Source organism: Marmota monax, unplaced genomic scaffold (assembly GCF_021218885.2).
Source record: "Marmota monax isolate L192 unplaced genomic scaffold, Marmota_monax_Labrador192_F-V1.1 WCK01_AAM20220418_F8-fsc00345, whole genome shotgun sequence".
In the NCBI taxonomy this organism is placed as follows: domain Eukaryota; kingdom Metazoa; phylum Chordata; class Mammalia; order Rodentia; family Sciuridae; genus Marmota; species Marmota monax.
The window spans coordinates 35,978-60,353 of record NW_026694478.1 but is presented as its reverse complement, the minus strand read 5'-3'; the positions used below and the strand labels follow the sequence as shown (position 1 = coordinate 60,353).

Sequence of the window (24,376 nt, the reverse complement as noted above, 5' to 3'; positions counted from 1 at the left end):
ATTTGGTATGCACATAGCTGGCTCATTAAAGCACTTAGGCTATGGTCCCAATGTCACACATGAGCACCTGCATATTACCAATTGGTGCCATTTCCTGCGATGCTGCTTGGCCTACCGTTTCTTGCATCTAGGATTCCAGTTGCTGCATCTGAGTTTCCAAAGTTCCCAAACACCATCCTTCTAGACGATGACTTCATTCTGCAAACCTTTCATTCCTCCTCAAGGATACATTTGTCCTTGACCCCAGTTTCTCTGATTAGCGCTTAATCTGCCAGCTACTCTAACAGATTAATTCACGCTAACAAGTACTCATAATTTTCTGCTAACCTTATTTATGTCAGATATTCATATTTTGTTCTCAACTATTCTTTAATCTAAAGGATGGTCTCAAGTGGCAGAAACCTTAGCATATTGTTTAGAGAAAAATACTATGGTGGCAAACACTTAAATGCCTCTCAAATGACTTCTTTTATTAGGAACAGGGAAAAAAATGATCACTGGTTCAATACTCAATTCATCCTTTTGACTTTAACTTTCAGAATTGAGATACTCTTCAGGTCAATTCAATTTTTAACATGTTTTATTAAAGGATAAAACACATACTGAAAGGTATCCACACCACCAGTGTACACACAACACAATGAGTTTATTCACAATGAGTGAAGAAATAGGTGACCTGTGATCATCCATGGGTGAAGAAATGAGATATGGCTAGCTTTCTAAGCCTACTCCAGCCCTCTGTCATTTACTAATATACCCTAGTCTCTAAAGTTTTCTGCTATGCCAGCTCCTAATACCATATATTGATTTTTAGAACACCAAAGTTTGACCTTCATATAAATAAAATCATATAGCAAATACTCTTTTGTAACTTTGTTCCATGTGTTGACCTTTTCATTACTCTTCATTTCTTTCTGCATTTCCATGTTTGAATCTTTAAGAACTCCCTTTATTTATTCTTTTATTAAATATGTTATATATGACAGCAGAATGTATTACAATTCATACTACACATATAGAACACAATTTTTCATATCTCTGGTTGTACACAAAGTAGAGTCACACCATAAGTGTCTTCATATATGTACTTAGGGTAATGATGTCCATCTCATTCCATCTTTCCTACCCCATACGTTCTCCCTTCCCCTCCCTCCCCTTTGCCCTACCTAGAGTTTATCTAATCTTCCCATGCCCACCCCCAACCACATTATGAATCAGAGAAAACATCCGGTGTTTGTTTTTTTGGGATAGGCTAACTTCACGTAGCATTATATTCTACAACTCTATTCATTACCTTCAAATGCTATGATTTTATTCTCTTTTAATGCTGAATACTATTCCATTGTGTATGTATACCACATTTTCTTTATCCATTCATCTACTGAAGGGCATCTAGGTTGGTTCCACAGTTCCTTTATTTATTCTTTAGGGAAGATATGTAAGAGGCAAATTTGCTCCATATTAGTTTTTCTGAAACTTTTTTATTTCAGTGTCATTTGTAAAGGCTCTTTCAATCCATGAAGAATTCTAGGTAACAGTTATTTTCTTATTTTGGTATCCTTTTATTATGGTTTTATACACACACATACACACACACATATATATAACATAACATTCACTATTTTTAGGTATATAATTCAGTGATATTAAGAGCATTTGTGGTGTTGTACAACAATTATAAATATCCATTTCAGAACTTTTTCATCATCCCCACACAGAAACTCTGGACCCATTAAATAATAACTCCCCTTTCCATCTCAATCCTTGGTAACCTCTCATTGCATTTTCTTACTCTGAATATGCCTATTCCAGATAGTATCATATAATATTTGTCCTTTGGTTTTATCCACTTAGTAAGATGCTTTCAAGATTCATCCATGTTGTAGCATGTAAAGAATTATATTCCTTTTTAAAACTGAATATTCCATTGTATCAATATACCACATTTGCTTATCCAATCATCTATCAATGGATGTATAGCTTGTTTCCACCTTTTAGTTATTGTTAAAAATGCTGCTATAAACATTGGTATGTATATGAAAGTTATTTTATTTCAGTACCTTTACTTTTAAAGATTGTAATTCATGGTTTCTAAATTATCACTAAATATTATAAATCCAAATACAAAGGCAAAATATGGCAGCATCAACTCCCATAAGTTATGACCCTGTACCTACAAAGAGAACTAATCTCCCTCTGATGACTACATATAATTAATTGAGTATATATGTATATTTTTAATTGAATGCTTTATAAAACTTGACATAATTTATTGCTCACATTCATACCTTATTTCTAAGCCTTACAACAACTTTGCAAATAAATATTTTACAGATGAGGAAAAGTTTCAGAGAATTTAATTTTTATGCAGAACCAAACAAGTAGAATAAAAAACAGCATTTAAATTCACCAACCTACCTAGTAACAAGTAATAAATACAGTTTGGGAATCCTTAAATCTATGAATTCTAAACATCATTAAAATTCCCCCTCTATATTGGGTCATTTATATCACTTTACTTTAAAGTCTATGTTCGTTCTTTTATAATTAAAAATAAATTCTTCCCGGAGAACTAGAAAAAGTAGTGTGGAATAATAAAAAATGACAAACAGTGATGTTACTATGTAAAGATGTCATGTTTGTCTGGAAAGAGCTCTGGGTAAGGATGTGGATTCCTGCTGCAGCCCTGCCATCATTCAGAAAGATGGAATGGATGACCTCTAAGACCTCTGCCAGCTCATACATTCAGCAATCTGTACTTGAAATGTCTTCTTCAGTGTCAACTGGGTTGGGCATTCCATTTAGCAAGGGTGTGCTGTCAATGGGGCCAGATTCTTGGTTCAATTTAGAAGTTTCCTTCTGTTCCATGGTCACAAATGACACCTCTGACTCATGCCATGGCTCACAATAGAAGTGAAGCAAAAAACAGATGTGTTATTTAAAATGCATTAGCTCCGTTGGAAGTACACAGTAGTGGTATCCTTACAGGGCTAGGGAAATGTGCTATTACTATTGATATGTGGCAAACTGACCTGAGGCAGGGCAGCTGGCCAATGTCTAAAAACCAGAAAGGAGTTTAGCTCCAAGGAAAAGAGAACTCAGTTCTGTGAGCTGAATTAAAGACTCCTCAATTTAGAAGACTACTGCTTCTAAATGTGCTGAGACTGATAAACCCCTACACCCACTCTGGAAACTTCACAGAGCAAACACTGATGACCTGAGTATCTGGTTACAGAGAAATGAGCTCACTATTGCTTCTGCCTCTATCATCTCTAGCAAATGGCCAAAACGTCACACATTTTAAAAGACTGTTGTTAATTCTCCTCTTCTTAGTCCAAACCATACCTATTACTCTATTCCTCAAGATCTGTCCTATTCATTTTTTCTACTCAATCTCTCTATCAGTGAATCTTATTCTTACCCTACAAATCAAGTACTCTACTACACTGAGATTTCATTCACTCCAGTCAGAATGGCAACTCTTAAGAAAACAAGTAACAACAAGTGTTGGCGAGGATGTGGGGAAAAGGTACACTCATACATTGCTGGTGGGACTGCAAATTGGTGCAACCACTCAGAAGCACTATGAAGATTTCTCAGATAACTTGGAATGGAACCACCATTTGACCCAGTTATCCCACTCCTTGGCATATACACAAAGGACTTAAAATCAGCATACAGCCACATCAATGTCTACAGCAGCTCAATGCACAATAGCTGAGCTATGGAAGCAACACAGGTGCCCTTCAACAGATAAATGGATAAAGAAAATATGATGTATATAATGGAGTATTACTCAGCCATAAAGATGGATGACTTTATGACATTTGCCGGTAAATGGATGGAACTGGAGACTAACATGCTAAGTGAAATAAGCCAATCCCAAAAAAGCCAAAGGCCAAATGTTCTCTCTGATATGCAGATGCTAACTCACAATAAGCAGAGTGGAGGCAAGGGAAGAATAGAAGTTCTTTGGATTAGACAAAGGAGAATATAGGGAAGGGAGGGTGGATGGGAATAGGAAAGACAATAGAATGAATTGGACATAAATTTCCTATTCTCATAGATGAGTATATGACCAGAGTAACACCACATCATGTACAACCACAAGAATGGGAAGTTATACTCCATGTTTGTACAACATGTCAAAATACATTCTACTGTTATGTATAACTATAAAGAACAAATTAAAACAACAAAAAAAAACCTCTCTCTTTTCCTAACACCTATTTATTCTTAAGATACCTTGATATTTCTCTGTCTCTATCCCTTTAGTATATGAAACTTCCTAGAGTCAGACTAACTTCACTCTCTCAATAACCCCATTGTACTTCTAAATAAGTCCTCTTAGGATCACAAGTTCAAGGTCAGCCTCAACAAGTTATCAAGATCTTATTTCAAAATTTAAAATAAAAAAGGGCTGAGGGCATAGCTCAGTGGATGTTTTACCATCCAAACATCCCTGGATTCAATCACCGGTACTGCAAAAACAAATATAATAAATTTTTAAGAATATTAAGTAATTCCTCTTAAAAGCAGCAAGCAGCTTCCTAAGAGCCGAAGCTGGTGATTATCCTTGGTTATGGAGTTTATTCTCTTATATAGATAGAATCAAGTTAAAATTCACACATGGGGCTGGGGCTGTAGCTCAGTGGCAGAGCGCTTGCCTCACATGCGTGAGGCACTGGGTTCGATCCTCAGCACCAATAAAAATAAACAAAATAAAGGTATTCTATCCATTTACAACTACAAAAACATTTCTTAAAAAAAATTCACACTAAAGGCAAGTTAATGAAGACTGAGTATAGAGGTGTTTTCATTTGAATCAAGCCTTTGAGCTGTGGAAGAAAGGCCCATAAGTCACCCAAGACTAGCGTATTGGTCTTCTCTGGGCTCAAAAAACAACTGCCCAAATTTGTTATATCTTAAGGGTGGCTTAGTCACTTGTTATATTACTAAAGATGTCATCTATGATTAATGATAGCCTTGTGATCTCAGGTTTAAAAAAAAAAGATCTTATGAAGCTAGAAACCCCAGAAAAGTATTTTAGCCTGGTAATAAGTTTCTAAGAATAGATTTGACTAGCTTGTTTTCTTCAATGCTCTTGAATTTGTTCCAGATTCTTAAATCTGCAGCTGTCAGTTAACAGGTGAGGGCTCTAAGAGGAGAATTCAAAGATTGTGAAATACTGTGATTCACAATTTTTTAAGTTGTAGTAAAGATTTTAATTCCATTCTTTAAGCAATGAACTTCACAATCAAAAAAGGTCACAGATTTTTTTTTTCAGAGCAGTTGGTAGTCTGATCAACATAGGAGACCAGAGAAAGTTTATCTCCTAGTTATTGCTCTACTTTCTATGTGACATGAGATCAAATGAAATAGAAACAGTATCACCATGTGGAGAAGATAGTACAGGTGAAATGTGATACTATATCAAGAAACAGAAGTCCTTAGCTCTAGTTTATACTAGTTTAAACATGTTTATGCTTTCTCTATATGTTTACAAAATTTACATGAAATACTAACTTACTTCAGAGAATTCTAACACATTATGGGAAAAAAAAATTAAGACATGCTGATTTGGGCAAAATCAAAGTTTCAGCATCAGGAAGTCTAATATTGGCCAGTTTTTAAAAAGTTTTCGAGAAGTTCCTTATAACCATCCTATATTAAAACAACTTTTGTTCATAAAATTGCACAATCCATCAACACCATGAAGTGTCAGCAAGAATATTTCAACAAAAGCAATTATTGAAGGAATAATTACACATAGAGGGAGGAAACCTAAGGTCCCCCAGAGTATTTTGAAACAGGAAACATTGTTGACCTATTTTCAAATGAGACACAAATCCTTCAGTGTCATCTGAGCAGGAGATCTTCACAAACAGTGACCCAGAGATCTGAGCAAGCAGACTGCATAATATGACAGGTTTCTCTGGATATCACTAACCCTTTCTTGCCTGTGCATGGAGAATCTGAGTGCTGTAGAAGACTGAGTACTCAAGAGCTGTCAAATAACTTGGAAGAATCTGAAGAACCAGTTTTTACTGGTTCACCCAGGATAATGGAATTTTCCCCATTTTGAAAGTCCAAAGGAAATCTGATTGTACTATTCTCTTTTACCTAGTTCTCTACTACTATTCTCTTTCACTAGTTCTAATTTGTCTTCTAGATAAGCAAATAATCACTTTATCCGAGTTTCACAACATAGCAATGAGTAACTTTAGGGTCAAGATGATAGATTTTGGAGAGTTTCCATAGGAAAAAAAACAGACATTTTAAAAATACATTCAAAAATATAGATAATACAAGAAATTATATTCTTTGCAATTAATATAGCATCAGACAGACTTACATTTTTTAAAATGGCTATTGACCCCTGTTATTCATAAAAATCAATTTCAGATGAATAGCAAATGTAAATATGAAAATTAAAACAACAAAGCTTCCGGAAACAAAAATGAAAAAATCATTTCAGGATCTTGCAAAAAGCAAAGTTTGGGTGTCTAATCCCAAGGAGGAAAAGAAGATACCCCTGAAGAGAGGAGCACTGAGGTCAGAGGTTAGATCCCTAATAGGGTGAGCAAGTGATCCTGCATGGAACTGGCTGGGGCATGATGACATCAGCACCCAAGGAGGATGGGGGGATCTTCACAAACAGGAGACCCAGCCAAGAAGTGAGGACAGTGTCAAAGTAGAAGAGAAGCTCAATGGAGTGCTGAGCCCAGGTACAGCAGCAGGAGGAGAGGGCACAACACACAGGAAGTAGGACTTTGCTCAGAGAAGTGACTCCATAATGGATAATGGATGTTGTGATTCTCATTGTTGGTAAAGGAAATTATAAATTTGGAAAGAAAAACCTAGAAAGAGTACTGTGGTGTTGGACTGGAATTGGAGGTGTCATGAACTTATGATCCCCGTTATATAGAGATCCAGAGAGTAAATGTGTTTGTGTGCAAATGTATGAATGCATGTTTGCACTTCTGTACAAATACAGAGCTTCCCAAGATGGCCTGTGAGCAGTTACACTGCAACAGCAAATGCACCCTCAGCACCATATCCATTCTCCTCTTAAACTGAGGAGAAATGGCTGACCACAGGGCCAGGGCAAGGAGAATATAACTGAGCCTGGGATGTCTGGTTGTGTCAAGAAAATTTAAAAAAAAAAAAAAAAAACTTCGGCAATGAAGGAAACATGCCAAAAGTACATAGAAGTCTACTACACAAAAACAGTCCTTGGCCAAATTAGGGAAATTTGAACAATATAAATAATGTTAGTAGCAGAAGATAATACAATAGAACCTACTGAATAACAGGAAACACTAATCCATACAAAATATATAAATAAATGAACAAAGTAAAAGCTGGTGATAAGGGGAATCTTTACGTAGTGTAAAGTATTTCTCTACAAAATACTTATTAATTACAAAGGGAAACAAAAGTAACTTTACCAGAGAATTTTAGCAGGTACCACCTTAGTAAAGCCAATTAATGAACATCATCACTGAGACAAATCACAAATTAGACAACACATTCTCCTGTTATCTCTTTAAAAGACATCCTTTTTTCTGATATTTGACCTAGGATAGTTGAATCTCTTTAAATAAGAAAGAACCACAGGAAAATAAAATTTCAACAATGGTATGGAATCTCAATCTAGTCTGTGGGCCTTCCTTAACTACTGTCTGTACCCGCTGAAGTAGGAGCCTTCACATGGATTGTACTCATTCTCACAACAACTGGTCTCCTATGCTATGGATAGGTAAACTGAGGCTCAAAGAGGCCAAGTTATTAAGTCACTGTTACCCACTGAATTCAGAATAGAGGGAATTTCAAGTATAAGTTGTGACCGGTGGCAAGAGCTTTAAGTGGTCATGAATAATCAGATGAGACTTTCTCCACTTTTCACAAATGCTGTAAAATGCCCCCCAAAGAGCTGGACCCACCACTCATTCCCATTTTTTAGAAACATGTTAATTCTCTGTACCAATTCCAGATTCTCTTTTCAAATAACAGGGTTACCAAATTCTGTGGTTCATGTGAGGCCCTTAACAAGGGGTGTTTTCTGAAGTGTGCCATTCTTGTGGTAGGCATTTTCATTATTTAAAACATTTTTCTGAATTTATTATAACTTTGATGAATGTTTAATATACTAATTACAATAATTTTCTGACAAATTAATTGGGTGTTGTTCTAATTGAAAATAACATGATTTCATTTCCAAAAGAGAAATGAGTTTGATCACCAAGAGGCCTGTTGACCTAACACCTAAAAAAAATTGTCCGGCTTACTAACAAGTCCCTTTTATGATGAACTAATTGAGAAGTATCTTAAACTTAAATAAGTCTCTATTGAAATAAGTGCACTAATTTTGCAAGAACTATCATCATCTGTTTTTTTCCTGTTTTTTTTTTTTTTTCTACCTGGTATGACTGAGCCTTCTTATTTAAATCCACACATACTTTCTATGTAATAATCAACATTCACTTGTCATCTGTTTTAGTCGGTTTTTTCTCTGCTGAGACCAAAAGACCAGACTAGAACAATTAGGGGAAAAAAGTTTATTTTAGGGCTCATAGATCTCAGGGCTCAGGTGAGGCAGAACATCATGGCAGAAGAGTGTGGTAGAGGATAGCAGCTCAGGACAAAGCAACCTGAGGAAGTAGAGAACTCCACTCACCAAGAACAAAATATATACCCCAAAGGCATGCCCCCAGGGACTCTCCTCTTCCAGCCACAGCCCACCTACCTACAGTTACCACCCAGTTAATCCCTATCAGGGTATTAAAGCACTGATTAGATTAAGACTCTCATAACTCAACCATTTCATCTGTCAACTTTCTTGCATAGTCTCACACATGAGCTTTTGGAGGATACCTAATATCCAAACCATAACACCTTCATAATCCACAAATATTACATAAGTTGGAGTTATTACAGAATATTAAGTTATGCTATTTATTATATTACTAGAAGTTAATACATAGTATTGCATAAAATATAATAATTCATTATAGAAATTTCATTAGCATACAATTTAAATTTTTTTAATGTAATGGCTTTCTTTTCTTTATTTAGCTTTTTATTGGTGCTTTATAGGTGTACATTAGGATGGGATTTCTTGTTACGCATTCATACATGCATGCCATATAATCTGGCCAATATCACTCCCCAACACTTCCCCCACCTCCCCTTCTTCCACTCCCTGCTCCCTCTCCTCTACTGATCTCCCTTTGATTTTCATGATGTTCCTAACCCACAACTTTTATTTTTTCTTTTTTCCTCCCTAGCTTCCACTTAGGAGAGAAAACATGCAACCCTTGACCTTTTGAGTTTGGCTCATTTTACTTAACATAAAGGTTCCAGTTCCATCCATTTTCCTACAACTGACATAATTTCTTTTTTTTTTTTTTGCTTTCTTAAGTAAGATTTTTATTTTAGAATACATCATTTTAAATTTTCTTTTAGAATAAATGTAGATTTATAGAAAAGCATGAAGATTGTACAGAGCTCTCAGCTTCCCCTATTATGAACATCTTATTGTTGTTGTTTTGGTACTAGAGATTGAACCCAGGGGCAATCTAAGCCACATGCAGGTGCTTTTTACTTTTTTTTTTTAATCAAAGTGTGAAATATGATATATCAAGAACTATGTAATGTTTTGAACAACCAACAATAAAAAAAAAGAAAAATCCCTAACACACACACAAAAAAAAATAAAATAATTTCATTTTTATTTATGGCTGAATAAAACTCCATTGTGCATATATGCCACATTTTCTTTATCCATTCATCCATGATGGACACCTAGATTAGTTCCATAGATTGGTTATTGTGAATTGTGCTGCTATAAACATGGGAATGTAAAGACTTTAATCTACATTCTCTTTTCAAAATAATGCAATTTATTTAGAGTAGTGATTTAACAGACACATTAAAGTTCTCAAAATTATAATGTATTAAAATTGTCTACAATACCATAAATTATCAAATCTAAGAGTAATATTTTCTTCTAAGAAACAAGAAATTAGAGCAAATGAACATTGAAACTATCATAAAATTTCATTTCTATTGAAGCAAGCCATATGTTAATTATATAACAAATTATTATATCATAGTGACTTTAAATTCTTTATGACTGTGATTTAAAATTTGAATTTTCAGTGACTATATTCTATGTGTAATGGTTGATATTGCAAAATAAATATTATATACTAATTTAAATGCTGCTCAAATCCCTAAATGCTGAGACCACACTGATGGGTGGGTTGAAATAAGAGGAATAAAACGATAAGACAATGAAATGGCGTGGCAGAAGCAAAAAAAAAAGGTGAACAGCTGTCCCCAAATGTCCCCCTTTCGTCATACAGCTTTGGTCCAACAGGTGCTATCTTAAGTCAGCATATGATCAAAACCAAGTGCTGTTCAGCAGGAAGGATGCGGGAGAAAACTCCCAAGTGGGATTGTACCCTGGATTTGGGAAAGAGGAGCAAAGGGGAGGTCCTTCCCACCTCGCAGATGTCCTGGGCACTGCTGGGTGGGAAAGTGTCTGAAGGGCCAGAGCAAAACCCACTTGCGCTCAAGGCAAAGGGGTGGGGGTGGGGCGCCGCCTCCCGGTCACCCAGTTACTAGGCAACGGGATGCCCCAGCGTGAAGCCACTGAGGGGAATGCGTGGGGCTAGGCAGTTGGTGGAGAGATCTTGAGCAGCAGAAATGAGCCCCGGTAAGAACGGGGCCAGGGGGCTGCTCCTCTAGGGGGACCCTGGGAAGTGGAGGGTAAAGTAGAGCGCAGCTGGGTCGCTTCACCCCTAAGCCGCAGGGATTTCCCGGGTCGTTTGGAGCGCGGATCTTCTTAACTAGCCGCTCATCCCCTGCTCTGCCCCAGAAAAGCACCCACTTCCCTCCCCGCTGCCGCTGCGTGGCGGCAGCGCGCCATCCGGTGGCCGCAGGGGGCATGGACCACCTGGCTGGGGCTCCTGGTCGGCTCCACTCCTCCCAAAGGAACCAAAGACCTTGCTGGGTTCTGTTACAGAAAAGCACACTGAGGAAGAGGACGCGGTCGACTCCGTTCTCCTTTCAGCGTCCAAAATCCTAAATGCCTCCGAGGGGTTAAAGGAAATTGGTGGCAGTGAAACAGGTAAAATCTTCCAGGCCAAGTTGCGCCTATGGCAATGATGCTACATCTGTACTGCATACAGACAACCCGCACATTGCTTAAGTCCACTGGCCCGACGGATGCACTTAGTAACTATTATGATACTAACGATAGCCACATACCACTCTAACCACGTAAATGTATCCATTCATTCGATCCTCACAACAGTCCTATGAAACAGGTACTATTCATTATCCCCACTTTACAAAGAGGTTAACTAACTCCCCAAGGTCACACAGGTAGCAACGGATAGGGTCAGAATTCAGCAGGTTGTCTCTAGAATACAGGTCTTAACCAACACTCTACTATACTTCATCTTTAGATGGCAAGTATTGAGGTTTTTGGACAGACACTAAAAAGATACTTCTTTTCTAAGAAAACTACTTTTCACAGTAAATATTTGTGGACTACAGATTATTGTACAGGGAGGATGTTTGAAAAAAACCAAGTGGCTACAGTTTTCAAACTTTGCATGAACCGGGAATAAGGTTGTGTAAATATCCAGGTAAGGAACCGGAGGACACTGAAGCTGGAGTCTCATTTCCTTGAGAGAAGCCCTCAGTGATTATGCGCCTGTGGCTAGTGTTCAGGGGGACATGCCAGGGAAGGAGCAGATTACTTGAGCAGAGACAGTACCTAGACAGACTAACAAAGTGAGGACCCAGTTGCTGATAACCCATGTGCATCATATAGATATCCAGAAGCAGAAAAGTGTTCAAATAGAAGCTTGAAATGGGAACGAGATTTCTGCAATTTCACAAATCCAGAGCCTTCACAAATGCCTCGGCAAGGTCCCTGAAAGAAGAGGCCAGAACAGCCGCACCTCAGTAGACGAAAGACAACTGGATACTCAGTCACCACCAAAATGAGAAACATCAAGTGGAGGCCAGCAGGACCAGTCTCCTCTCTGCTCTTTGGCCCACCCTCCTCCATCCATGAGACTCTGGCTTCCTTGGAGAACTGTGAGGGGTAAAAGGGACAGGAGAGAAAGAGTCCTCCTCCCAAAAAAACTTAAACATTAAACTGGCCCAGTATTTTACCTCCAAGAGAGTACTTAAGATTGAAGAGATGGGGATACTTCAATTTGGCAAGACTATGTGCTGTCTAGGGCGCTGGAGAAAGATGCCAATATTTATAGAAAATGAAGTTACTTATAAAATAACACAAATACTTGTTTACAAGTTACAGTCTCTCTTGTGAGAGCATAGTGTTTACAAGTGCAGGATATAGCACAGGACAGGTACTCAGTAAATGCTAGATATATCAAATCAGGTACTGCCAAGGATGGCTGGATTTGCTACAACTGAAGGCACATTAGGAGGTGTGACTTTGGACCCTCTTTCTGTATTGTCTACACTTCACTGTCACCAAGTGATCCATTCTGATTACTAACCAACAAAATATTTACTTGATTTGCCTAAATAGTGCTAATTATTCATGCAAATAAGAACAATGAGTTCACATAATTAGCCTTTGATTCATTGAAATGAGTATATAAAGAGATACTCTGGAACTTCAGGATGACCAACATTTGTTTTTTTTTTTGGACCTCTGTCCTACCCAAGTCTTCATTCATTTTGTTTGTCTGCCAAACAATATTTCTGAGCACTGCTGTGTATCCAGGGCTGTTCTATCTATTGGGATCCAAGAGTAAACACCATATGTAAGACCCCTGCCCATATGAAGCTTACCTCCTAGTCGGGGGAACAGACAGACACAGGATATTGTGTGCAAGATGGCAGTAAATCTTATGGAGAAAAGTAAGGCAGAGAAGGAGGTGTGGAGCATGTGCAATGTCAGAGGTGGGTGGGGAATGTGCAATTTTAAGTAGGGCAGGTGATAGGAGAAAACACCTCTCAGCAGGTCACATCTGATGGAGGTCTAGAGGAGGTGAAGAAGCAATCACTGCAGAGTTTTAGGGAAAGAGCCAGCAACTGCCATATCCTGAGTCCAGAGAATGTCAAGACCATGTGTTGTCCAGGGCGCTGGAGAAAGATTGAGCTTTATTGAGCATTGACGACATATCGTGTACTGGATATAAAGGCTCTACCAATAAACTTGCCTAGAGTTATCCCCTCACCTTGTTTGTGGCAAAGCCAGGACTCAAATCCAGGCAACCCAACTCCATCGTTCATCTCTCTCACAGTTGTACAGAATGTGCCACAACTCATGGGCCTCCTACAACAAGTACTTGAATCATCGTAGCAAACCTAGTATTTGAACCTGAGAGTTACAAATCTTTGAAGCTGAGAGTCATTGCCATGTTTCATTTTTAAAACTCGTTTGCTTCCCTTACTTGGTTGGCCAGAGGTATGGCCCTAATACCTCCCACAAACACTCAATATGACATAACTTTCTGCAGCTTTTTAATAAATCCCTTAATGTTCACATTATATCTCAAGTCACTCCACTGATCTTTTCTTTTCTTTTTTTTTACTTTTCACTTAAATATGAGATAGCTAGAGAATTTAAGTTGAATATAATATGAATTTTTCTTGCATAGTCCATAGACCATAAGCTTCTTGAGGGATGGGACCTATCTTCCACCTCATCTAAATGCCTCCTAATACCATATGTTCAATAGGAATTTAAGAGGAACATGTGATTATGTGCTATGATAATGTATATCTGGTTCTTTGATAGTGTCTGTGTTGCTCTTTATTTCTGAATTTTAAATTGCCTTTCCTTTGGGAATAAGTAGCAGCCAAAGACTCATAAGAAAAACAAAGAGTATTTTAATAGCTTTAAAAATAGGTGAATCCAACTTTCAGCCTACTCTCTGCCTGTAGTGATCATCTGGACATTGCTAGAGAAAAACACTCATTTTTGAGTCATAACTTGAATCTAAAAGGAGCGTTCAGTGCTATTTGGCAAACTTACTTTATTGCCCCCAACAAATTCTTTTTCAAACCTCTCTCTTCCAAGATAGTCATTGCACTCCTCTTGTTCTCAAATCCCCAATTCCTCTTTCCACCACCTCACAACTCATAACACAGTCCTTTGCTATGTGAGGAAAGTAGAAGCAGTAAGACCAAAACTCGCTCACCCTCCACCTTCACTTTGCTTACCTACCTCCGTCATTACCCATATGCTCCACCTTCCCCCAGCTTCAATGAAAGAATTGTACCTACTTAATCAAAGACTGATTCATCAGGATCCCATCTCTTCTGGAATTCTAAAGTACTTAGCTGAATTAAGTTGCTGAATAATGAACCACTAAAACAAGAAACAACACCACACACACACACACACAAAAGCTGAATCATGAAGTTATAAAAATCCTTCTAGACTTCCAGTGAGAGATTTTAGAGTGAAGAAAGATGACAGATCTTCCTTCCTTAGTGCCAAATGAAATGAACTAAAAAGTGCTAGAAAACGAGCAAAAATTTCACTAGCAGCACCTGAAGAAGGAAGGGGGCACTCCCTTAGGTCACAAGATCAGAAAGTGGAGGCCAAAATTAAAAACAGAAGGTCCAGGCAAGCCAAACCATTTCCTGGCTCCTGATTCTGCCCAATTTGTAGAAGCAATAAAGCAAGTCAAAATCCTGAGAATACTCTTGAACATCCCCAACCCATTTGTGAATGAAAAAAAGAGAAAACACCTGTACCTTTCTGTAGGTTAGGATTCATATGTGTAGAGTGTAGCAACTTCTGGAAACAGATGGGTACACACTTGGAGATTGGTTAACAAACAGGAATTTACTGTAAGAAATGCAGAGGTTCTGGGTGGTTCTGCCACTAGCCCATGGAATGGCTTTGTGGGGATTTTAAAGAGGCCCATCCTCTTCTGAGTGGATGCACACCCAACCCAAGTGCTGGTTAGTTGAGTAGAAAGAGCATAGGATGATTTGAGCCCCACACAGCCTTTTGGCCAGGAACCCTTGTCCAGTAAACAATCCTACATGGCAACCCCAGGTCCAGGGCTCTGAATTGAGAGAATTGAGAGAATGAGCCAAGTCAGGAGAGTATTTCCTCAAGGAAGGTGCATCCTACCACTAAATTTCTAACCAAAGTCTCAGGGAATACCACCAAAAGTATCACCAAAGAGACCAAATCCTCCAACAAAGCCTGTCAATACTGTTCCGAAAGATTTTTCCTTTTGCAGACAGCTACACTCAATTTTTACCCTGGCCCTGAATCTATAGCTCAGAGGGATAGACTAATGGGGGCTCATGGAAGGATGTAAAAAAAATAAAAATAAAATAAAAATCTAAAATACTACTCAAAAAGCAGAAATTCTGAACAGAATTGTCAAGGTCAAGTTAAACATGAGCCATATGACAAGAAGCAGCATGGTAACTATGTAATTGTACCGTGGCCAAAAAATGAAGAGATGGAAGATAGAAAATATAGAGAGAAGCAATGTATAAACCCCATTGTGTTTTCTTAAGAATCTTTTCTTTACTATATCACTTCACTGAGGTGAAGTTTCTTTTGAAGTTTCTTTTGAGTCTATAGGTTTCTTTTGAACCCTTATTTCTTCCTTGGTTTTAGCAAAAGGAATCCTATATTTAGCTTTGAACTTGTAAGTCTTCTAATAGAAGAGGGCAGGTATTGCTGCAGGAAGGAGATGTAATTTTGAACAGCAACACCATTAAGAATAAAGAGGAAGGCTAAAATTATTTCCAAGAATAATATCCTATCTTTGGTATTTAAATAGTTTTATGAGTATTATGGTTACAGAACAGAATGTAAACATCATGAAACTTCACTATGAAAATAACACAAACAGCAAATATCATGAAAAGTGGAGGTAGATGTGGAAGGAATTATAATGCTAGCTTTCTCATTTTTCTTGGGAGGAAGTAAATCAACACTGATTCACAATAGAAATATATGTTTTAAAAACATGATGATTCTGACCTCTTATTCTTCTTCATGATATATTTTCTCTTTCTTTCTTTGAAACATTTTTCTTAACTGACACATAGTAACTATTTGTTTATGAGGTACAGTGTGGCATTTCAATGTATATATATATATGTGTGTGTATATATATATGTGTGTGTGTGTGTATATATATAATGTGTAATGATTACCTCAGGGTGATTGGCATATCCATCACTTCAGTAGCATGTGTAATATGACCCCAGAGCCCAATGAAGGATAAGTCCCAAAATTTACAATGTTAGTTTTGGGTGGTGGAATTCCAGATAATATCTTCTTTTTGATTTGCATGACCTATTTGAATTCATTAGAAGAAGATATCTGAGTGAATAAAAAACTTTGAGATGCCTTCCTGCCTCCATCCCAGCCTTACTTCAGTTTGTTTGTTTGTTTGTTTGTTTGTTTCTTTTTTTTTTGCCATTTTATTCCCAGTTAGATGCAAAGCTAAGCAACATCCTGGTAAACACACTGGCCCTCTCTGTCTTTGACTGAGGTGGCATTCTGCAATTGGTCATACACATCTCCAGGCTCCCAACCAGTTTTGCCCTATCAGTGATGAAGGCCAAGTGACAAAGGAGTTGGCAACCAGTTTCTACAATACCTAGCAGACTACCAATCCAAAAGAGGCCTCTTAATTAGGCACAGTGGTACATGCCCATAATCCCAGAGGCTCAGGAGGCTTAGGCAAGAGGATCACAGGTTTGAAGCCAGCCTCAGCAACTTAGCAAGATTGTAAGCAACCTAGTGGGACCCTGTCTCAAAATAAAAAGGGCCAGGGATATAAATCAGTGGTTAATGACTCTGGGTACAAATCCATGATACAAAAAAAAAAGAAGAAGAAGAAGAAGAAAAAAAACTCTTTCAAAGCCCTTATGTAAGGGCAGAACTTGTTGGGCTAGAATTAGCCTAGAAGACCATTCAATCTTAACTCTCATTTCATTCAGTTTTTTTTTTCACTTCTTTAATTTAAAAAAGAATTAACGCAAGTTGCCTAACATATGAACAAAGAGGGATATATGTAAGGAAATTTGCACATATCACATAGTCTCTCCCCTGTTGCATATCTATAACCTATCTTCCAGGAAATGTTGGGTATGTGATAACTATTCTCTATCGTCAAGAGAAGCTTGAGCACTTTTGTCCACTCTGTGTTGGTATTGGAAGCACCAAGGAAAAGAGAACTCAAACACTGGATACAACTACATTTGAGTCACAAAGCAAAGACAGGTGCAAGATAATTTTCTGCAGTAGCTACTGAACTCAAATGGCCAGTAGGTCACCATTGGTAACCAATGTAGGACAACTGGTCTGCACACACCCCTCCTGTGCTGTAGCAGAATGCCCCACTTCAGGGAGATGGTAGTGTATTGGTCAGGGTTGGTCAGTTTTCATAAAATGCACACACTTGAGTCTCACCCAAGGCCCATGTGGATAGTGGAATTTGGGTTTCCTCTATGTGTTGTGGGCTGGCTGCAAAATACAGTTAAGAAAAGAAGGTGGTGAAAAAAACCACATGACACTGAAAGTAATTTTGAAAAGCAAGGGCAGGATGGCTCTTTGACCTTAAGGGTTGGGCTACCACACTGGAAAGAGAGAGTGCTTTATTATATGGGGCAAACTTCAAAGGTTTTTCTATAGAATGTTCTTCTGCCAAATAAGCTAGGCAGTGGGCTGTCCAGCTCCAAATGGGTTACGCCCAACTCTGGAGCTACAAGATGGGTCTCCCTAGCCAAGGGAAGGCAGAGGTCAGTGCATTGAGCAATCCATTAACTGGGAGGAGCCACAAAATAGCTTGCAATGCCAAACCCGTGAAGATGTTCAAATAGCTCAGGGGAGGCCCTCCACACTTGAGCAGAACAAAGAAATACACATTGAGGCTAAAATGGGGAAATGTGTCAGGAGCTGTGGTGTATGCCTGTAATCCCATTGACTCCAAAGGTTAAGGCAGAAGGATCACAAGTTCAAGGCCAGGCTTAAGCACTTTAGGGAGACTCTCAGCAACGGATCAAAGCTGTCTCAAAATAAAAAAATTAAAAAGAACGGGGTATGTAACTCAGTGGTAAAGCATCCCTAGTTTCAATTCCCAAATAAATAAGTAAAATGGGGGAAAAATATTTCCACACAAGGTGATAAGTTTAACATAAACTGTGAGCACTCTGTTCATAAGGAAGTTCTTACGTGGCTGAGAGGGGACCAAAGGACTATGCACATTGAATTGCCTTTCCTAACAGAAGGAACATGTGGATCTTTCTAGTGCTTTGCTTAATAACAAGGCTCACAGTATGTTGTTAATCCAACCTGTTCTGCATTAAAAGGGGGAAAAAGTCACATTACAATTTTATTAAACTGAGAACTAATACAGTAACCTGCCAAGTCTCCCATGATATGAGGATTATTAGTTTGTTTTTTCACAAAAGAAATGTAGTCTGTATCTCAGAATCAAGGATATTTGAGCTTTTAAGATTTTTCAAGTTAGGTGCCGCAAAGTACTGGTTTATTATAAAAGTAAAACCATAATACTCAAGTGGGTATTTTAAGTCAAATGAAAATTACTTCTTAAATTTGTGATTACCATAATGTCAATGTTAAATATTCTCATTATCTCATTGTCTTCCTATCCAAGAAAGTTATTTGCTATTTTTATTTATTGAGAAATAAAATTTAAAAATTAAACCACATTTTTTTTCAAATTTACTTCTCAGAATATGGCTGCATATCAGAATCTGAAAACCAAATCCAACCACAGTCAGCACTGAAAGTGAGTCTATTTCATTTTATTAGCTCCAAAATCCTATGCAAAGGCTGATCTTGTCCGGAATAAATATTTCCCAAATGCTTGTTGGTTCTTCCACTTTGTCTTCACAAAAATCTTTATGAAAGAGCTCTGTAGAGTCAGCAAAATGACTAAGAATTTGAATCACCTGACTCTCATATGATGCTTTCTGATAATGGTAACATTAGGGGATATAAAAATCAGAACAATCCAAGATTATGTTTAGCAGCCTAAAAATATTCAATTTAATACTTTGTTTAATTTCATTATAGGTCCTTCAGCATCAGTTAGAATCATTTCAGGCTCTGCGAATACAGACTTTGCAGAATGTTAGCATGGTATGGTTCTTTTCATCTCTCTATAGGATACATTGTGACTTAACATTTATCTTCCCATCTCCTAACTACAACTACTTAGCCAGTGGATAAACTGATGTAGAATTTAACATATCAGAAGCCATGACATAGTTCAAGCTCAAAATTGTTTTGAGGAAACTATATTCTCTCTTTTATACTTATTATTTGGATATAAGGCAAAAAGAAAAAGCATTAGCTGAGTTCTAAAGTGCTATTTATACACAGTCAACAAATAGGGACCCTCACTGAAAGGTTTAAAATATAAGTCAAACTGGCTTAGTGGGGGAAACATACTCTATTACCTCAAGTAACCAAAAATCCTAGAAATAGCTCACTTCAAGATGGCTTCATGTATATGATCAAGATTCATGAGGTTGGGGTTGTGGCTCAGTGGTAGAGCACTTGCCTACCATGCATGAGGCACTGGGTTTGATTCTCAGAACCACATAAAAAGAATATATTGAATCTATCTACAGCTAAAAATATTTTTTAAAAAAATTCATGTTATCAGGAACAAGTCTCACTCCATATCTTGCTTTCCAGGAGTGAATTCTCAGACTTGATATGGTAACAAAGGGATGCTAGGAGCTCTGAGACTTTATTCTTCCAGATCAGAGTGGAAAAGAGAAGAAAGCCATGCTTGTTCTCTCCCTTAACGGCTTAAACACCCAGTGTTCTTGTGCTAAGAGGAACTGCAGGGAAATAGAAGAGAAGACAAACTCTTCTGCAGAGTGATAGAATGTTCTGTTCTGTTCTGATGACAGAGATCAAAGATCTCATATTTACTAAATAATGTAAAAAAATCAAACACCTAAAATTATTTTAATATAGTTCATAAAATGTTACTGGTTCACTAAGTTATCTTTCTGATTTTGTTATTAAGAAAGATAAAAATTAGAACAATCCAATTTAATTTAATTTTCTTAAAGCCTCCTTTAATGATACATATTTACAATAAAGTAAGCACACTTAATTTTATATTCTCTGTGATGGAAAGAATTTTTATGTATAGAAAATGAAAAAATATGGGCTGGGGCTGGGGCTCAGTGGTAGAGCGCTCGCCTAGTATGCACGAGGCACTGGGTTCCATCCTCAGCACCACATAAATATAAAATAAAGACATTGTATCCACCTAAAACTTAAAAATAAATATTTTTTAAATGTAAAAATATTTTTCAATTGTAATATCTATTATTCCTATACATTTATAAGTTTATGAATCTGAAATTCTAACATTCTCAATTTATCTTTTACAGGTACAGTCTGAAATCAGTGAGATACTGAACAAAAGTATTATTGAAGTAGAAACCCCACAATTTGGCTCAGAAAAAAATCTAGCATTCAGTACACACACTGAAAAGAATTCGGTATGTTATTTATACAGATCATTCCTACATTCAGGTGCTTCAAAATGTTACTACTACTAGTTTACCTTCAGCTTTACATTCTCCCCCTCTTCACAGGAAGAACTGACTGTCAGAGACGAAAATAAGGAAGTTTCTATCCTGAAGACCTTAAAAGACGTACGTTTACTTCTCTACTTCTGCAGTTTCCTATTCCTTTTGGAGTCTGTGAGGGATGTTTGAGTTAGTCCAGATACTGAAAGATTTCCAAGTAAATTCAAATACAAGGCAGTTTGTATAGCCTCTCCATACACTTAGGATTGACCCAGTCTGAACTCCCTAGAGCAACAGCTAATCAGGGTGACCCTCACTGTGTCCATACTGATTTGAAATCACATTTTTTTCAGGATAGTTATAACTCTAAAATGACCTAAAACTAGGAATGCAAGCAGGAGTGGAAATATTTGCTTTCCTGAAACTCTCCCTTGACCTATCTATGACCTTCTCCACCTATTTTTGATGTTCTGTTGATGGATGTTAAATTTCTATTTCTGAAATTGAGGGGTTAGTCCATGTATCTCATCCCCTCAGGAAATAAGTGCAAATTCTAAACAAATTGAGGAGATCAGAATCACAGGTTAAATGTTGTTAAATTTTCTGGAAAATAAACCATACCTGTTAGGCTTTTTTGCTGTATAAAAGTAGATACCATGTTTATTTTGGTTATATAAATAAATCATCCACAAATTATTATCTTAATTTCTTGATCATATGGCAAATGACAGTACATTTATAGTGTGCTTTTATTGTCAACAGCCTATAGAGAAGCCAGAAGAAATCTTGTCTATGGAAAAAATTCATCATTTTGAGGATTCCATGATTCGTCCTTCAATGGATGAAAAATTCAGTAGCAATAATGTTAACAGTCTCTCTCAAAGTATAAATATTCCATCCCAGATGCAGTTCAAGGACATATTAACTCTTGAGAACTTGAGAACTCCAACAGATAATTCAGCTTCAAACATCATAATTATGAACCCTTCAGAAAATTCTGACATATTGAAGAATTATAATAATCAGTACAGTTTTCTACCTAAAATATCTCAAAATGTGATATCTCAAGCAGATACAAGTATTCTGGATAAATCCAAAATGGACATGCCTTTTCTGAAGCATGGGTTTTGTGAAAATTTGGATGATATTTGCTACTCGATTAAGCAAATGAAGGAAGAGCTTCAAAAGTCACATGATAGGGAACTGGCACTTACAAGTGAACTTCAAACCTTAAAAACCAACCCAAATATTCAAAGAAATGGGAACTATGACCTGTTCCCCATTCACAAGGAAAAAATTGACTTCACTAAGGAGGAAAGCATAGAAAGTAACTTAAATGAAGATATAAAATCAAAGAGAATTTCAGAATTAGAGGCATTAGTAAGCAAGTTACTCCCACTCAGGGAAACAGTGTCAAAATTCCATGTGAATTTTTGTAGGAAATGTAAAAAATTATCTAAGAGTGAAATACACAGGGGAAAAAATAATGAGAAAAACAATAAAGACATTCCTATCAACGGCAAGACTATTACAGATTTAAAATTCCATTCCCGAGTTCCAAGACATACACTATCATTCCTTGACCAAACAAAACATGAAATAAAAGACAAAGAAGGGAAACCATTTATAGTAAAACACGGATCAGTAGTAGCTGAAAATGAGAAAACATCTAAAGTCAATTCTGTCACTGAGCAGTGTGTTGCAAAAATTCAGTACTTACAGAATTACCTAAAAGAATCTATGCAGATACAGAAAAAAGTATCAGAACTGGAAAACGAAAATCTAACCCTGAAGACCAAAATAAAGCCTCTAGTCTTTACCACACAATCTCTGATACAGAAAATTGAAAGCCACGAAAAGCAACTGAAGAATTTGGTTGAAGAAAAAAACACTATTCAGTCCAAGTTAATTAAAGCAGAAGACGACAGCAAAGAATGTCTTAAAGAATTTAAGAAAATAATTAGCAAATATAATGTTCTCCAAGGCCAAAACAAAGTGCTTGAGGAAAAAAATAGTCAGCTTGCTTTGGAGAAGCAACAAATGTTGGATGCATTTGATCAGCTAAAAAGTAAGGAACATAAAATTCAGAACGATATGGCCCTTGTCACTAGTGAAAATAATAGAATGAGTATAGAAATGGAAGCAATGAAAACAAATATTCTCTTGATACATGATGAAAAAGACATTCTGGAGAAAAAAAACATACCAGCTCCTCCAAGACAAAAGTTCACTTGAAAATGAGCTAAAAGAAAACCAGCTGGAGATCCTGCAGCTAAAAGAGAAGGAAAGACTGGCAAAAAATGAGCAAGAGTCGCTTCTTCAAATCTTAGAAACGATTAAAAATGAAAAACTGAACCTTGAAACAATATTACAAGATGCTACTACTGCTCGACAAATGATGGAAAGAAAAATTGAGACTCTTCAAACTTACCAAAATGCTTCAGAAGAGAGTTTTCTGAAAGAAATTAAAAATGCAAAATCAGAAGCAAATATTTATAAAAACAGCTTGTCAGAAATCAGCAAGGAATGCGAAATGTTATCAAAAATGGTAGTGGAAATTAAGACAGATAATCAAATTCTGAAAGAAGAACTAAAGAAACATAGTCAAGAAAATATGAATTTTGAAAACAGCCTCAGTCGACTTACTGAAGACAAAATGCTTTTAGAAAACTATGTAAGAAGTATAGAAAATGAAAGGAACACCTTGGAATTTGAGATGCGGAATCTTCAGCAAGAATATTTGAGTTTAAGTGATAAAATTTCTAGTCAGCATCATGACCTAACAAAAATGACTCACATTTCAAGATGAGAGAAATTCCATTTTGACAACTATAATACTTATGAAGACACTTCTAATCCTAGGAGTAGGCCTTTAGCTCATGATTTGAAAGGTATGTATGTTGTGGTAGATTAGTAGAGACGTGTCAAGAGTCTTGTAGCCTATTGGGCACTAACCAGAATACAGAAATAAGAAGGAAATTTAAGATGAATACCATTTAGGTTATGAATAACATTCATAACCAATTTACTATATAATGGAATTATTGGGGGATTTTGTGTTTTAAATGAAATTCATATTTTATTTATATTACTCATATACATTGAATATGCAAAAAGAATCTTTGGGCAGGGAGCAAGAGTTTTAAAATTATTATTCTGAAGTATTTAAGCATTCCCATTTAAAAAAAATAAATACTCTTTTTTTTCCCAGGAATTCCAAGTAAACTGTATCAAATGTTTCCATCCAAAATATGTAAATAAATTTCCAAAACTCAATGTTTCCAATACTTTTGTCCAAGTACTTTTTCCCACAGCATAGGATTATAATTACCTTTTAATTGATTAAACTAGTTTTTAAAATCAGAATTTGTCAAGAACTGTGAATAAACTGAGATTTTACCCAATTAGTAAGCAAATGTTAGCCTGCCACAATTTTATGGAATCTAGTAAAAGACATGAAACACCTGGATCAGAGATAAAGAAAAGGTTTGTTATAATGATAGCAGTAGATAGAGTATTGACATTTTTGCATCATTTCTCCAAGGCTTAATTCCTGAAGAGAACTACAAAGTGGGCTGCATTATAGGAGAGAAACCCTGAGTTTATGAAAGCCAAATATTTTATAGTGTGCAGTAAGCATGACTGCTCTTTGCTCTAGATGGAAACACTATTTTATTGAGAGTAAGATTCCTAACTTGTCTCCAAAGGAAATACAAGCTGTAGCTTCCAAAGCTATGAGCAGAACTGTCCTTTGCTCCAGAGGACAGCACTCATTATTCTTGTCTATAAGCTATACAATTCCTTGTTG

The 24,376-nt window shown here is 36.8% G+C and overlaps 1 protein-coding gene across 1 annotated transcript; it reads left to right on the top strand.

Annotated features, from left to right (window-relative positions):
- Positions 1-10,437: 10,437 nt before the first annotated feature.
- Ccdc110 (coiled-coil domain containing 110) lies at positions 10,438-23,829 on the top strand. The gene is given in 8 exon segments (XM_046419035.1): positions 10,438-10,537; positions 10,886-11,137; positions 18,745-18,800; positions 19,088-19,153; positions 20,428-20,538; positions 21,331-22,761; positions 22,763-23,459; positions 23,780-23,829. Coding segments are annotated over 8 exon segments (2,763 nt in total).
- Positions 23,830-24,376: the final 547 nt, after the last annotated feature.